The sequence below is a fragment of the Pyrus communis genome, chromosome 16, assembly GCF_041283825.1.
Source record: "Pyrus communis isolate YQ-2024b chromosome 16, ASM4128382v1, whole genome shotgun sequence".
In the NCBI taxonomy this organism is placed as follows: Eukaryota; Viridiplantae; Streptophyta; class Magnoliopsida; order Rosales; family Rosaceae; genus Pyrus; species Pyrus communis.
Genome location: NC_142580.1, coordinates 10200629 through 10218447, shown reverse-complemented (window position 1 = coordinate 10218447; position 17819 = coordinate 10200629). Strand labels below are relative to the sequence as shown.

The 17819-nt window shown below is 37.0% G+C and overlaps 1 protein-coding gene across 1 annotated transcript; it reads right to left on the bottom strand.

The window, feature by feature from the left end:
* Window positions 1-11920: 11920 nt before the first annotated feature.
* On the bottom strand, window positions 11921-17606 carry LOC137730869 (glyoxysomal fatty acid beta-oxidation multifunctional protein MFP-a). The gene is made up of 18 exons (XM_068469861.2): window positions 17180-17606; window positions 16868-16939; window positions 16723-16791; window positions 16567-16620; window positions 16399-16466; window positions 16232-16313; window positions 15862-15917; window positions 15440-15742; window positions 15270-15356; window positions 14618-14792; window positions 14247-14368; window positions 13984-14147; window positions 13643-13897; window positions 13408-13529; window positions 13152-13273; window positions 12857-13005; window positions 12645-12783; window positions 11921-12229 (listed from the first exon to the last, which is right to left on the bottom strand). Exons 1-18 carry the CDS (start codon window positions 17280-17282, stop codon window positions 12194-12196), a joined length of 2178 nt encoding a protein of 725 aa, XP_068325962.2. The 5' UTR covers window positions 17283-17606; the 3' UTR covers window positions 11921-12193.
* Window positions 17607-17819: the final 213 nt, after the last annotated feature.

Sequence of the window (17819 nt, the reverse complement as noted above, 5' to 3'; positions counted from 1 at the left end):
CTATTCACGTATTTTTCAAATATCCCGTGAGTTTTGATAGAATATGACAACTTGGACATTTTGTTAGAGATTTCAATAATAAATATATATATATATATATATATATGATTTGGTCGCGTTGTGCAGCATATGTGTGCGCAAAAAGGACAGCAACCTTACAAAGGGTTGTGTTTTATTCAACCTTTTGCAATTGTATATTTTGTCGAATGATTGCAACTTTTGGTTAAAAGACATAATAATTACTCAAATTGTAATAGTAGAATTAAAAGATGTAATTAGTCAATATTTATTTTCTGAAAATATTAAATAGAAGACATGTCTTTTGTATCAACACTATTAAGAATGGTTGTATATATTCAACTAAAATGAAAAGGCTCGATGAACGGGTGCTTTAATGCCTATAAATACCTATTGTGGCATAATGTTTCACACACAATTTCATAAATTTGTTTCTACATTCCTTGCTCTCTTTTCTCTCCATCACAATTTCTTTCTAGTTATTTCTAAAGGAATACAATTTAGTTTTGCTAATCGAGTATTTCATACTTTGTTGTATCCTGGAAGTGATTTGCCAAGAACCTTTTAGCAAACTCATTCGAGTGGGGGCATATAACGCTTTAAGGAAACAATTCAAGTCGTACCTCAAAGTCATCATTCGGATTATTCACCATAATTCTACATTTACTCCAACAATCTTAAAGTGTTATTTTCATCATGGAGAACAAGTCTGATAACATGGCTTTGAAGATTATCAATCAAGATGTCTATAAGCTCCATCAAATTTCACCCGATGGAAGGAAAAGATGTGTTTCATGCTTACTGTTCTAAATGTCATATATGTGTTGGACCCGAAATTGGAGCCTGTTCGTGAATCAAGTGACAAAAACTCGGACAAAATAGTTGTCGATCGAAAGAAGCATGAAGAAGATGAATTGGTATGTTGAGGATACATCTTAGGCACATTATCTGATCACTTATATGACATGTACGCACACATTCAATCTCCGAAGGAAATTTGGGAAGCACTTGAGCACAAGTACACAACGGAGAAAAGAGGTACTGATAAGTTTTTAATGTTCAAATATTATGAGCATGATAACAAACCCATCCTAGACCAAGTTCATGAATTATTGGTCTTGGTTTCAAAGCTTTATGAACTTAAAATAGTTATTCTGGATCCTATGATAGTTGGGACTATTATGGCAAAATTACCTCAAACATGGAATAACTATAGAAAGAAACTTCTATACATGGTGGAAGATATTAGTTTGGAGGATTTGCAAAAGGGTATTCAAATTGAAGAGGAAACTCGAAATCGTGATAAGAATTTTGCAAATCAAGATTCCTCCAAAGTTCACATTGTTGAAGGAAACAAATACAAAAAGAACTTCAAAGTCAAAATTGACAAAGGGAAGTTTAAGAAGATCAATTCTAACAACAATCAAAAGAATGCCAATGGTGTCTGCTACGATTGTGGAAAGAAAGACTATTACATTTGTGATTGTAAACACAGAAAAGCAAGTGAGGAATATGCCAATAAGACCAATAGCGCAAACATAGTGGAAATTTTGGAATTGATAACATAGTTGCAATGGTATCAATGATGCATATTGACATGATTACCGAACTGAATATGGCAGCGGCAATAAAATCTTCCGATTGGTGGCTCGACTCAGGAGATATTATACATGTGTGCAATAATAAGGCACAATTCAAGACATATGAAGCATCAACGACCAATCAAGAGGTTTTAATGGGGAATCATAATTCCGCCAAAGTTCTAGGAAAATGAACCGTTGAACTTCAATTTACTTTTGGGAAGAAATTGACGTTGCTCAAAGTACTACATGTTCCAGAAATTAGAAAAAAATCTTGTGTCTGCAAATTTATTATGTAAGAACGGTATAAAGACTATTCTAGAGTCGGATAAGTTAATAATGTCAAAAAATGGAATGTTTGTTGGGAATGGGTATTCTTGTAATGGGATGTTCAAACTGAGTATTAATAATAAAGTGAATTCTTCTGCTTATATTGTTGAATTTTCCTCTCATTTATGACATTTACGTTTAGCACATGTAAATTTTAGATCTTTAAAATGCATGCATACACTTGGTTTAATTACTTGCAATGATGATTACAATGATAAATGTGAAACATGTATTCAAGCGAAAATGACTAAGAAACATTTTCCAATTGCTGAAAGAAATACAAATTTATTAGACTTAATACATTCTGACATATGTGAATTTAATGGTGTTTTAACAAGAAGAGGAAAAAGATATTTTATCACATTTATAGATGATTGTTCTAAGTTCACTTATGTTTATTTATTGTCTAATAAAGATGAAGTCGTGTTTTAAGCGCTATAAAGCTGAAGTTCAAAACCAAAAAGGAAGGAAAATTAAATGCCTTCATAGTGATAGAGGTGGTGAATATTTTTCACATGAATTTGATATTTTTTGGGAAGAGTATGGTGTTATACATCAAAGAACTACACCCTATACATCACAACAAAATGGTTTGGCAGAAAGAAAAAATATGACACTCACTGAAATGATTAATTCTATGATGATTAATGTTAATACTCCAAAATATTTATGGGGTGAAGCATTGTTTACTGCATGCCATATACACAATAGAACTACATCTACGAAGACACATGTGTCACCATATGAAATTTGGAAGGGAAGAAAACCAAATTTGTCATATTTGAGAGTATGGGGTTGTGTAGCCTTTTACACGGCACTAGACCCTAAGAGATCCAAGTTAGGTCTAAGAGGAATTAAAAGCATACTTGTAGGATATGTAGAAAATTCAAAGGCATATAGGTTGCTTAATTTAGACTCAAATACAATAGTTGAGTCTAGAGATGTCGAATTTATAGAAAATAAATTCTATAATCACTACTCAATGTCTGGAAAAGAGAATGATCATACACTCTTCTCTAATCCGGCTAGTAGTCATTCTCAAGGTGAGAAAAGAAAACAGTCTGAAACTGTTAATGAACCAAGGAAAAACCAAAGAGTAAGAAAAGAAATGACTCTAGGCTCTGATTTTATTTTGTCTCAATCTATTGTATTTTTAGTCGAAGGAAATAGAAAAAAGGTTCTTAAAAAAATACTCATATTGTTGAATGTTGAGAATGATCCTAAAAGTCCAAGCAAAGCAATGACTTCATAGATGATGAATTTGAATCATTAATATCTAATCAGACATGGGTTTTAGTAGACTTGCCTCAAGGATAAAAAACAATAGGTTATAAGTGGGTATTTAGAAGAAAATACAATACAAACGGGTCTATTCAGACATTTAAAGCTAGACTGGTTGCCAAAGGTTTTAAGCAGAAAAATGGAATAGACTATTTCGATATATATGCACCAGTAGCTAGGCTCACACCAATTAGAATATTGTTTGCATTGGCATCTTTATATAATTTGCATGTGCATCAAATGGATGTGAAAACAACATTTTAAAATGGTGATTAGGATGAAGAAGTCTACATGGAACAACTAGAAGGGTTTGTTCACCCTTGGAATGAAAAGAAAGTTTGTAGATTAGTAAAGTTGTTATATGGATTGAAGCAAGCACCAAAATAATGGCATGAAAAGTTTGATTTTGTCATTTTATCATATGGATTTAGACATAACAGTGCTGATAAATGCATATACTCTAAATTCACAAATGATTATGGTGTTGTTATATGTTCATATGTCGACGATGTAGAAACTGAGAATCTAGAGAGAGATTTCAGTTATAGAGATAAAGAGAAAATTGTAGAAAGAGCATAAAATAAGATTGTGATTTCATTAACATCAACAGATCATTACACAAGGTATTTACACATAAATATCCTATCATAACCATATGTGCCAGCTAAGCATAATGTACAACTAATCACTAACCATGCTAAGCTTAATAGCTAAGTAAACATCTAATTTGGTACATTGTTGTTGTGAGAGGTTGTACTCTTAACACACCCCCTCAAGCTGAAGGTAGGAGACCGAACTGAGAGATTGTGAGTAAGATCTGCAAATCAATCAGCAACTAAAGACTTGGTAAAAATATCAGCAATTTGAAGAGCTGAAGCAACATGATACACACCAATATGACTAAGTAAACCATTCTCCCGGATGTAGTGATAATCAATTTCAACATGTTTTGTCCTAGCATGGAAAACAGGATTAAATGCAAGCGCAATTGCACTTTTGTTGTCACAGTATATGGCAGGAGTCTTTAACAAAGGAAAAGAGATATCCTGTAAAATTTTGCACACCTAGGTTATTTCAGCAGCAGTTTGAGCGAGAGACCTATATTCTGCTTCGGTTGACGATCTAGCTACTGTTGCTTGTTTCTTAACTCCAAGAGATGAGATTAGGGCCTAGAAAAACACAACAACCACTGTTGGATGTTCTGTCCACATGACAACTTGCCGAATCTGCATCAGTGCCTTTAGTGAACTAAAGACCAGAATCAATAGTGCCCTTGAAATATGTCAAAATATGCTTGACTGCCTGAAGATGAATAGTTCTTGGAGAATGCATATGTTGATAGACTTGATTAACAGCAAAGGCTAAATCAGGTAGTGTCCATGTGAGATACTGTAAAGCACCAATTGTGGACCAATAAGAAGTAAGATTAGATAAGAGAGTGCTTATTAATGACAGGATCAAAGCATTTATAACCATTGTGATTCAAGCTATAACCCAGAAATACACACTGTTTACTCTTGGCATCCAACTTGTCACTTGCATACAGTTTTAACTATGGATAACAAGCACACCCAAAAGTTTTTAAGGTATGATACTTGGGAGAGGCATGAAATAGAAGTTCCCAATGACTGGTCACAGAAGACTGAGAAGGTGATCAATTAATAAGCTATATAGCAGTTTGGAAAGTTTCAACCCAAAACTTTGCAAGTAAACCACTGTGAGATAATAGGGTTCGGCCCATTTCAACAACATGATGATGCTTCCTTTCTGCACACCCATTTTGCTCAGGAATGTGAGGATAACTCAACTGATGGGTGATACCTTGATCATTAAGAAAGCTTTGTAATGATTTATTCAGAAATTCACCCTTTGAATTAGATCTTATACATTGAACTTTGAGCTCAAGTAAAGTTTGAACCTTTAAGATAAAAGTCTTGAGAGTTGAGAAGAGATCAGACTTGAAGTATAGAGGATAAAGCCAGCTATATTTAGTAAAGTCATCCACTATTATTATGTAAAACTTGTATCCAGTACATGAGGATGTGGAAGAGGGACCCCATACATCAGTGTGAAGTAATTGAAGTGGCCTAGTAGATGTACAAGGAAAAGCTGTAAATGGTAGTCAAGAAGCTTTGCCTAATTGACAAGCTATGCACACAGACAATTTATTAACATAACCAATTACAGGCAGATGATTTTTATTCACCATAGAACTTAAAATGCCACTAGAAGGATGTCCAAAACGTTGATGCCAAATCTGGAAATGAGCCTTAGCAATCATCAGAGCAATTGGTGAGACTGCAATCCCAGAAACACCATTTGAAGCATTCCAGTAGAAGGGGTACAAGCCTCCTTCACTGGGGCCCTGGGAAAAACATCTTCTCAGTTCTTAGGTCATTGACATAAAATTCAAAAGGATCAAATGTCAGAGAACACCAATTTTCATATACAAACTTGTAAATATAGAGCAAATTATGAGATGCCTGAGGAACTAAAAGCACATAATTCAATCTAAAGGTAGCATTATCTGTGGGAATGAAAGCAGATCCAGTATGAGAAATGCACAGACCTTTTCCATCACCAATAAACACTGGATCATTGCCAGAGTATGGAATTACAGAATTGAGTGCAGAAGGGTTAGGTGTGACATGATGAGATGCACCACTATCAGTAAGCCAATAGCTAGGAGGGGCAGAGGCATTCAGAACAGACATTACAATAGGAGATTATGCATTCAAGTTCAAGGAAAATTAAGATAGACGATTGCATGTAGGAGCCCAGTGACCATATTGAAGACATAACTGACATTGAGCAAAGCGCCTAGAGGAGTTGGATTGACCAAATGTCTAACGAGAAGGGCCAGCACCAAGAATACCACCATAGTTGTGATTCCAATTGTTAGGTTTGTTTCCCCCAAAATTACGATCTGATTGTACCGATGTCGATTTTGGAAATGACCACGAGAATTACCTCTGTTCGACTAAGCACCAGAGGTGTTAGATTGTGCCGCATAAGCATGAAATGGTGCAGCAGAGGAGGAAGAAGCTCTGGTTTTGCATTTTTGGAGCGAGATCTCTTTGCTCAATAGAAGGCCATGAAGTTTATCAGCCATCACAGACTCATTGCAAGTCTCAATAGAGTCAACAAATGACTCATAGTCATCAGGAAGACCGGATAAAATGTATGCAACGAGATCAGATTCAGAAATTTGTTCACCAGCAGCAACAAGTTTATCAGAGATATCTTTGATCGAATTAAGGTAATCAGTCATGGAAGAGTCACATTTCTGAATCGTTTGGATCTTCGATCGAAGGTTATGAACATGTGTGCGTGAAGCACCAGAGAACCGCCGCTCAAGAAATTGCCAAATGGAGCGAGAGTCTTCCATTCCAATAGTCAAAGGAAGAAGATCTTCGGAGAGCGTTGAGTTGATCCAGATCATCAGAATTTGATCACGCTCGCACCAGGTCTCATAGAGAAAATTGAGAACACAAGATCCAGAGGAATTGAGAACAAATTCAGGAGGGCAGAGATCCTTACCATTGACGAGGCTAAGAAGCTTGAAACGCTTCAGTGCAGGAATGAAGAGACTGCACCAAGTGAGGTAGTTCTGACGATTGAGTTTCATTTGAATCATTCCAGCAACATTTGCAACGGAAATCGATCTAATCGACATGATTGAAGGATTAGAGATCTCGCTAGGAGGGAGATTCACTGGGGAATTAGGTGAAAAAGGAGAATTGGAGGAGTTCGCAGCAGTCGCCATAACCTAATTTGGTGAATTGAGGACAAAAAGAAAGAAATCCAAGATGCAGCGACAGTGTGCCGGAAATACGGTCTAACACATCAAGTTTTATGGTTAGAAATTTTCTTTTTTAGTATTCAACTAGTTGTATTATGATACTAGTATCACACTATACCACTGACACACTAAAAAATTTATCGTTACACTGAAGAAAGATTTTGTTTTTATCTTTTTTATCTTTTTTGCTTTTCCCTTTAGACTAGTAGACTTGTCTAAGGTGGTCATAGGATGGCAATAATATTTTGTAACAAATAAGACAAAACCTTTGTCGTTATAACATGACTTTAAGGGGACCATATATTATATAGAAAAGCTTATAAATTTATTTTATTAAATAATGTTTGTTTAAGTTAAAAGTGGTACGAGCTGAGCATGTGCAGAAATGCCTTTTTTCTCGAAGGCATGCATGTCACTCACTTCATACACTCGGCAGTCTTAGGCCATTACTTCTTTTAGGATGTTTTTGTTGCACCAGATTATCTCGGACTGAACTAACTTTGGAGATTAAGTTGGACATTACTTCTTTTAGGGTGCTTTTGTTGCACCAGATTATCTCGGACTGAACTAACTTTGGGGACTAAGCTGGACTAACTTAGACTAGACTAAACTGGAATGATTTAGTGAAGCGTTTGGTGCAGTGTCGGACTAAGAAGTAAGATTCTAATATTATATTATTTAATCTATATTTATAATATTTTATTATTTACTTAATATATATTTATTAATATTCTATTATTAATTTATCTTTTTCTTATTTTCTAGAATCATTCTTTCCAGCTAACCTCTTTTTTTTTTCCCTGCCGTCTCTTTCCCCTCTCCTCTGTGTATCCAAGTTTCTTCGCTCCTTTTCTCCCTCTGTTGCACAGACTATTCGAACTAAAATCACAAAAAATGGAGACTTGCCTTCCCCCAAAAAACCCCAACCCCTCATTCTCAAGCTTAGCATCGCCAATTCAATGGCAGCCATGGTGAGTTTTCCTGTTCAGCTCATTCTCTCTCTTCCCTTAGTTTTTCCTTTCAAATCCATCCCTCTCTTCCCTTTGCCTCTTTTCCCATCCAACTTCACTTTTTCTTCCATGGGTGGGGATTAAAGTTGCAGACAGCACGGGTGGGTGGGCTGGGTATGGGCGTAGGCAGGGATTGGAGTTACAGACGACAAGGGGTGGGTGGAGGAAGACGAGATGGATGAACCCAACCATCAAAAATCAAGGTCGAGGTCAATGCCGTCGAAAATTGAAGACAGAGATGGATGAACCAACTGTCGAAATCGAGGTCGAGGTCTATGCCGTCAAAAATTGGAGACCGAGATGGATGAACCCAGCCGTAAAAAAATTTCTATCTTCCAAGTTCCAGCTTTCATTGAAGCCTATGCCGTAGAAAATCGAGGTCGATGAACCCAGGGCAGTGAAGCAAATGAAGGCGATAAAGGAAGCAGCGAGAGTAGACAAAGGCGAGAGAGGATGATGGAAGGTCTTAGCTAAACCCGTGGGTGTAGGGGTCGCTCACTAAGACCGGCTAGTGAAGCCATTTGTGAAAGCGAGTCCCACCTAGTGCCATTAAAGTTAGTCCCGCAAGCCACCAAACACAAGACTACAATCCAATCCAATCCAGTGAAGGCTAAGAAGGGTAAGTAAACGCCCCCTTATTTTGAAATTCTGGGATTGTATAACAAGGAAATGATCCTTTCCAGATCTCTTCCTCTTAATCCATCAAATCTGAGAATTCAGGCCATTGAAATTTGATCCAACTGCTACAAACAGGGGCTCACTTTAAAACTTATAATAACTTTAACCGTTGGATCAAATTTCAGTGACCTGGATCTCCGAACTTAGTGGATTAGGAGGAAGGGATCCGGAGAGGATCCTTTCCATATAACAACTCAAAATTATAGGATTTGGATTCCATCCAGATTCTAGGAATTTCCACAAAAAGAGATCCTCATCCAAAATTTAAAGAAATGGTAAATATAGCAGAAACTTTAATGAAACTGAAAGTCCAAAATATTTAACTAGATGCAAAATTGAATTTTAAATAACAAATAGGGTTTCCAGCGTAAAGTTTGTAGATAACAAATGATGAATATTTTTAGAATACTTTTAACGTTGTCGGACTTGACGGGGCGATAACATGATTTTCTTTCAATGTTATTATACGCAAGACTTGCATCTTCTATATGAAACACTTTTGACATTTCGTTCCTTGTAATGCAAGTGAACAACTTTTTTTAGACACTTTGATCAAATTCACTGGATACTCATTATCACTCTTACCAAACGATGTGTACTAGTATTACTGTAATAATATTTTTCTTTACTTGTAAGTAAGAAGTTTTAAGTTTGACTCATATAGATAACGGTGACATATTATCTTAGTGTTGAGTTTAATACCTGATAAGTGGTTGGCCTATTGTATGGCCTAGCCCGATTCCTCTCTCTTAAAGTAGATTCTCTCCATGTATAACAAAGATCTCGAAGTACACATATTTTTTTTTTCTTCGAAGTATACATGTTAACGTAATTAACTTCTTCTTTCTTTTTATTGGTCGGACCGCATGTGGCTTCATGGATGATCATGGTAAATTCGTTAGGCCCAATGTTTTTTCGTATTGGGTTGTGAGTAAGAAGTCCAACATTATATATGTTGGTCTATTTCAAACCCCAATTGGGATGGGGTTGGTTTCATAAAAACTCTCTTCTTATTTAATTACGTTTTTATTATTTGAGCTATGCCCTATTCAATTATGTTTCATAAACATTATATCCTCCTAGTGAGAGGAATACAATTGAAGCATTCACGAATTCTAATTTTCCTCCCCGCATTTCTCCTCAGTTTTCTCCTCCCCTTCTTAGTGCCAGCACCTCCTCCTCTAGAAGTCTGGCTCCTCCACTTCGAACCGATGATTTAGGAACATTAGAGCAGAGGATGAGAGAAGGGGTTCATGTTGCCTTCCTTCTTCCAACAGTCCGCCATTTGAAACCCTAGCTGCGTCGTTCCCAGAAGAAACCCTATCCCGTTTGGTACCTACGTACAACCACACAAACCCAAATTTATTCGATCATCACGTGCTTTGACAGTGTCATCTAACATACTGGAGCATAAGCGAATTTTTGTGAATCATGTCACGCCATACAAAGAAAGTACTACATATAGAGAAGCATCAAGCATCCAATGCGCGACTTATTTCCAAACATGCATGAAGCAATATGTGTTGACCTATATTGACTTACAAAACTTACAAAATATGAAGTGCCATGTCATCAAAAAGGTTGTTAGAATCTGTTAAAATAGTTAGGATCTGTTGGGATAAGATTGGTCTAGTCAGCTAAGATTGTAGAGGTGTGGTTACTCTTGTATAAAAGAAGAGAATGTGAGACTGTGAGGGTTTATCATGTAATCAAAGAATATTCAGATTTTTCCTTAAGATTTTACTGTATCTTCTTTCTTCTTCTTCCTTTCTTTTCTTCTCTGTATTCTCTTGGTGGTTGTAATACAACCGAGACTGTTAATAATATGGGCCACATCTGGCAGGTGAGAGATTGTAGCTGAGGGTACGTATTGTCACTTTCCTAGCAAATATAGAATATGGTCCGAACGTTCTTATTTTTTATACAACCTAACGTCGGTGGGGAGCTTGGATGTAATGGCCACGGATTCAATCGTCGACTCTGATTTGGTAGGATCGATTGGAATCGTCGACTCCCATTCGGTTCGATTAGATTTTTCTGCTCTGGATCAATTCGATTCGATTCCTTGACCATTAATCACTACGTCTATGAGACCTAGTCTGTTGTAGGAGAAAAAAGAGGCTATGTGATGATGAGGTGGGGGGTGGCTGTTGCGGCTGATGTGGTGAAATGTGGCTAAGGAAGGAGGTCATGGTACGGGCGGCCGGGGGGGGTGTGGTGGGGGGGAATAAAGAAGGTGGTTATTTTGATCTTTTATTTTATTCTTTATGTTTTATATATTAAAGTTAACAGTGTTAATTATCGGTTAAGTGCGTGGATATATGTCAAGTGATTAGAGAAGAGATTCTAATATAGAGATAGCAGACCCGCAACCTCGTTGTGATGGCACATGTTGATGTTCCTAACATATTTTGCTCTTTGGCTTTATCAATTAAATAATTGAATGTATTTATACTACATTTATTCATCAACTTATATTGAAGATGTAACTAAGTAAATATAGTAATTAGTATACATAACAATTATTCGTCAACAAATAGTCGGTTTTTATCGTCACATTGCCCTTTGTATATGCATATTTTACGTCCTATAACTATACTAGCATTTGCTTACATACTTTGTGTGTATGAACACATTTTTTCAGAAAATAAGGAGAGAGGGAGAGAGAAAGAGAACGTGGGAGGAGTGGAAGGTTTTTCCTTTTTGTTTTTATTTTTATTTTTTTTATTTTTTATTTTTTTAATATTGAAGATATTTTAACATCACCTGTAGGTGAGGCTTCAATATAAAAAAAAAACAGTAAAATTTGAACCTGTGAAATTACATTATTACCCATCATTTTTTGTTTTTTTTTTGTGATAGAAGACTAATTTGTCTTTTCACCTTCTTTTGATTGACAAATAAGATTTCATTAATTAGTAAAGATATGCACCCTACATACAAAATGAATGTTACTTTCTTCATTATCTTTTTCTACTCATTTTTCTCATTCAAATGTTGACACGTGAATTTCAAGCATGAAATTACGTACATTGGAAAACTAACAATTTTTGCTAACATTATCTAGCGTTTGCTTTCTTCATTAAGATTTAGAAATATAGCCTCGCTCTCGAGTAGTTGCCAAAACCCCACCAAGCAGTGCTTGAACGGTTGATCCAACGTTATGTATGTTAAGAACGAATCGCACATGAGAAAATAAATTTTGTATGGGCATACAAGTCTGAGAGAAAACAAAGAGAGTTCTTTTATATCAATTACTTGTTTACAGTGACAAATTTCCCCTCTCAGGAAAGAAAAGCCAATGTGTGAACTAGACCTGAAGCATCCCTTATTCAAAAAATTATTATCCAAGCTATCAGGTGTTATTACACATCCTGCCATACCATACATCTCCTGCATTATTCATTTGTTCCTGAGCCATCTAAAACATGGAAAGGAGAAGGATACTTGGGACTGAAGAAAACCGTCGATCCCCCTGCAACCGGGAAACTTTCTTATAACCGAGATTTTGCTTGGTTCGAGTGAGAACTCTGCAAGGGAGCAGTGGAAAGCGCTATTAGGCATGCAGAACGAGCAACATATACCAATAATATGCCATAATCAGTAATCTAATCCAGAAAATTCCACAATCCAAAGTCATGGGTTCACGTTGCACAATAACGTTCAGCTGTGCAATTCTGTGCATGTTCGAGGCTTACGGGGAGGAAAAAGGAAATGTACGGGAATATAAGCCTCTTGGTTTTGATGGAACGTAATAGGCATGTAAGTTATAATAGAGTTCAGATTCGTAGCATTGCTGAACCAGTAAATCACAAGCAGTTCAACCAAAAGCGTTGGCCCAATTTATAGCCTAGTAAAGGCTTAGTATTTTGAAGATGCAACGCCAAGTCAATTCGGTATAATCAATGAAACTGCAGGATAAACATAACAGTTCAGATTTCTTACCAGAGGAGCCCCGTTTGCAGCTCTTTCAGCCAAATAGGCGCAAGGCTTGAAAAATTCACCATAAGTATTTGACCATTCCTCCAATCTTGAATATATGTACTTGGATCCAAGTAAATCAGCCCAGAACAAGAGACCTCCCCTAAACAGAAGTACCCAAACAAGTTATTACACATCTTATGGCGTTTAAGGTATTCCCAACTATAAATACAAACCTGTATGGTGGGAAACCCATTCCCATGATTGCAGCAATGTCAAGGTCAGCAGCTTTTACAGCAATACCTTCAGCAAGCACCCGGCATGCCTCATTTACAACAGGGAAAAATATCATCTCCACTATGTCCTGTTCTGATAACTTCAGTAGCTGAGTTGAGATGTCACAAACTTGGGTCAGAATTGTTACTATTATAATTTATAATTCAGACGGCGTCAGCAATTGCATGAGGGAGATAGTGGGGGGGGTGTGTGTGTGGGTGTGGGTGTGGGTGAGTGAGAGAGAGAGAGAGAGACCTTGGGATCTATGGAAACACCCGAAATGCTTCTTGACTTCTCAATATATCCTTTCAATTGAGGATCTGGGCTAGCTTTGCGCCTATCATCATAAGTATAGAACCCTTTTCGAGTAGTTTCACCTAAGACAATAAGAATGTAAGGAATCTATTCTCTTATGAAAAATACTTATGATCTGTAAGTATAACTGTATAAGTACAAAGTTGGTAAATAAATTTTCAACCAGCCAACTACAAGCCTAACAACAAATTATTACCTGCCCTCCCGTCCTCCTGCATCAAGGGGATAAGCATTGATTTATATGTCCGCTCAGGAAAGTTCACAACAAATTGCATGCCAGTTGCAATTGCCACGCCAAACCCAACCAGATCAACCAATCTGAATGAAAATATAGGATATCAAACTCAGGTTAATGACAGAAAAAGGAAATTTTGTGTGAGGGAAAATGCAGGAACCGCCAAATCATAAGTTTTCACAAAAGTATTACTGACCTGAATGGGCCCATAGGCATTCCGAATTTGGTGATTACCATATCAATCTGATAAACATCAGCACCTCGTTCAACAAGTAAGAGAGCAGCTTGCGTATAAGGAAAGAACATTCTGTTCACAGCAAATCCTGTGCAATTCCCAACAACAACTGGTGTTTTCTTTATTCTCTTCCCAACTTCTAGCAAATCAACAATAACTTGGGGAGATGTCTGATTAGTACGAACAATTTCCAGAAGTGGCATGACATGTGCCGGGCTGAGCAGAGAGCACAATCAGTTCTCAAGTTAGCAATTTGAGGAAAAAAGAAAAAACCAGGACAAACAGACACTTCACAGTATTACCTAAAGAAATGGGCACCAATAATCCGATCATGAGACTTGGTCTTCTCTCCAATGAGATTCAAGTCGATTGTGGAAGTATTACTTGCAAGTATGCAGTGTTGTGGGCAATATTTTTCAAGATCAGCAAAAATCTGCTGCTTTAGAGAAACATTCTCAATAACGGCCTATTTCAAGCATAGAAGATGAATATGTCAGACCTTTTCCCCTATCTGCCAAAATAATATAAAAAGGGTGAACGAAATTGAACATGCTTTAATAATTACCTCTATGACCATATCTACATCTCTAAAGTTTTCATAATCCAGGACACCCTTAAGAAGAGAGACGGTCTTCTCAAACTTTTCTTGAGTCATTTTCCCTTTCTTGACACGGCTCTGCAGATTGGCTGAACCAGAAAAGTGACAACTTATAGCAGATTGCCATCACAAATACTTAACAACGAGCTGATATTATACACAGGAACAAATAATACGTATTTTATTTTAATTCTTACAAGAATAAAACTTTTAGAAGCATTGTTATTTGTTACTACACGTGTGAAAATAAATGAAAGATTAGCTTTTAGAAGAAAATATCAATTTAAAATACAATAATAAAGTAGAACCTTAAATTCTAAAAGGACTTCTAGCCTCACCTCTGACTCTACCAATCCCAGCCTGCAAGAACTTATCGTTTACTTCTTTCAGGATCACTGGATAACCACTAAGAATCAATGCGGTAGTTATTCCAGACCCCATTAACCCTCCACCAATGACAGCAACCTTAGTCACTCGTCTAGGCATCAAACCACGATCAGTAACCCCAGGTACCTATATACAGTTATGAGACAACAATTCACGTATTAGAAAGTTATATCAAAGAAAATGTGGTTTTATGATAAGGCCAAATATCAGTTAGTAACCAATTTTACAATAATGCTATCCTACGTTTCATCAATTAAAATTGTTACTCGGAAGCGCAATTCCAATTTTTAAGAGATGCGTGTTCTTATGAATTTTCAACCAAAACTAGTTAAATTTTAGTTACTAAGGTATAAGTTCAACAGACATGGCTAAAAAATTCCTTTAACTTCCTAAAAAGCAGCTAAACAACTAAGTATTGACCAAACTTAAACATCCACACAATCATCCTGCTTCAATAGGAATCAAAGATAGTTGAATTTGATAGAATTGCTTTCAAATTAACAGTAGGGAAATAAGTTAAAAGTTCATCATCCAGTTTAAATTCCATCACAGGATGCAGGTTGGTTATATAGTAGAGATGAATCAGGAAAAGTTGTGTCAAACCCTTGATGTTCCACGTTGAGCAAAGAAGACATGGACCAAGCTCTTGCAAGTGTCTGACTGCAGAAGTCCTTGAAATGATTCAGCCTCCTGAAATAGCCAGAAACTGTGTCTTACCATTGCATGTATATATGTTAGGCAAAATAAAAGAGAATATGGAAACAGATAAGGACCTTCAAAAGTCCAGACCGACCCCCAGAAGCTATACCCTCCTCAACAACATCAATGCAAACCAATGGGTGTTTGAGATTGGGAGCCTGCTTCCGGACTTGAGCTCTTGCAAATTTAAGTATTTCCCTAGCTTCTCCAAGGGGCTCTAACTTGTCGGTTTTGTGAAGACTAGCAACCCAAGGTCTTCTACGCTCCAAGATATCCAACACCCACTTACGTGCAGTGCTTACCAACTGATCAGGTGAAACAATAGCATCGACAAGGCCTAAATCATAAGCCTCTTCCCCTTTAACTGGTTTTGATGTCTAATCAGGCATACACAAAAGGAAATGGGGGAGGGAATTTAATCAGTATTAATAAAGTCAGCATGCCAAAACTATACAAGATATTAAGATGTTTAGAAATGACCAAATGCACAACACACCAGCATCATCTCAAGTGCCTTTGAGATTCCAACAAGACGTGGAAGCCGTTGCGTTCCTGAGAAAATTCAGGTTCATGTGATTGCAATCTAAAATATGCAAGAATATCATATCAACAATGCCGATATGTCATATACATTCTGATATGATCCTGCAACTGTATTCTTTTTCTTTTCTCTTTTCATGGCCAGTAAGATGAGCTCACAGAACAGGGGACGGCCTCGGCCACCAACCAGATGAATGCAGTATTTGATACAATGTCTCAGTAAAGTTTATTGATAACAAACCAGCTCTCTCATCTAAGCTTTCAACATGAAGGTATTTCAGTATTAAATTATGATACTTAATCAATTCAAAAAACTGGAGTCATACCTCCAAAACCGGGAATGAGTCCAAGCTGCAGCTCGGGCAACCCTAATTGTGCAGTAGGAGTCGAAATTCGGGCATGACATGCCTGACACAAGAACATAAAAATTTCATCAAACAAAATCCAGTATGAAAGCCTTCAGTCAAAACTCCAAAACAACTGCAACACATACCATTGCCACCTCCAAACCTCCCCCCAGTGCAAGGCCATCAATGGCGGCAACTGACGGTTTCCTTGCACCTGGAAAATCAAGCAACCCATCAAAGGTCAATTCAAGCAATGCCGTTCTTGTAAAAGGGATATACAATAAGTAAAAGCACAAAACAAAACAGTTATTTACCTTCAAAAATGTCAGTGATTACCTCCACGGATATAAAACCGAGCTTTTGCTCCTCTGCAACACATAACCAGGGAGTTGGGAACTTAATAGACCATGTAGTGATGAAATACTATTTACTAGATCATTAAAATACAAACATGAAAAAATTAAACATACGCTTCTGCCCCCCTTGGAGTCCACCGAAAGCAGAAATATCGAAACCACCCGAAAATTTTCCTTTAGCACCTGCTCCAACCAACATGATTTTCATTAGCAAACAGCCCCAGCTCTTGAAAAACGATAACCAAATTGCCCCATATACCTGTTATAACAATTGCCTTCACATCATTTCTTCGCAAGGCCTCCTCATAACTGTCTTTCAAGCTGTACAACACTGAAACACAGAGAGGGAGAGAGGGGAATTAGTAGAATTTAAACACGTTTTGGTTAATGACAGTATACTTATTTGAATCAAATTATGGATCAAAGGATAAAAATTTCAGCTACCCGGTTAACTATTGAAACATATACAAATACTTGCAGAACATAAAACTGAAAACCCACAAAAATAAACAAATCAAAATCCCAAAAGATCAAAACTTGTGATGGGTAAAATTGGAGGGAAGGAAAGTACCATCGAACGAGAGGGAATTGACAGGTGGGTTGATGATGGTGATGAGAGCGACGCCGTCGGCTCCCACCTCCAGAACTGTCCGGCCCTTTCCGCTGCTGCCCATTTTCTGGATTGCAAATTACTACCACACACACTCTCTCTCTGGTTCTGGATTTCAAGAGCTGATATTTTCTGTATTAATGGAGTCGTATAGGAGGTTGGGAAGTTTGATGGGATCGTTGGCGTTTTAATTGTGATTGCTTGCTTGCGTATCGACTGTTTCACAGTGACGTTTGGCAAGATTTGGAAGGAAACTCAGCTTCGCGGATTGGAAATAAAAAGTTAATATAAGATTGTGTGCATGGATGAGCGAATGCGCTGCTTTACTCGCATTTCTGGGGAGGGGAACACCACGCTCATGATTTATTTATTTTTCTTTCTTGAAATTATGTAAAATTATTAATAGGTATCTCAATTTAACTAATAAGAACAAGTGGCGCTTTACCACAATAGTGAAAAGAAGTTGAGTCTTTGCATAACGGTGTAAGTTCAGACATCGTTAGTGGCTAATCTAACAAAATTCATCGTTTTCAAAAAATTTTAACCAACCAGAGTTATTAACGACTCCAATTTTGTAAAATAAGTGATAGATTGTGCTGGT

Bases quoted from the DNA above. Each gene is read 5' to 3' on its own strand.
- LOC137730869 (XM_068469861.2), bottom strand. From the start codon at position 17,282: ATGGGCAGCAGCGGAAAGGGCCGGACAGTTCTGGAGGTGGGAGCCGAC. The intron at 16,621-16,722 runs GTATGTTTAATT...TATGTGTTGCAG, and splicing joins ACTCCAAGGGGGGCAGAAGC to AGGAGCAAAAGCTCGGTTTT. The intron at 15,357-15,439 runs GTCCTTATCTGT...TGGCTATTTCAG, and splicing joins GTCGGTCTGGACTTTTGAAG to GAGGCTGAATCATTTCAAGG.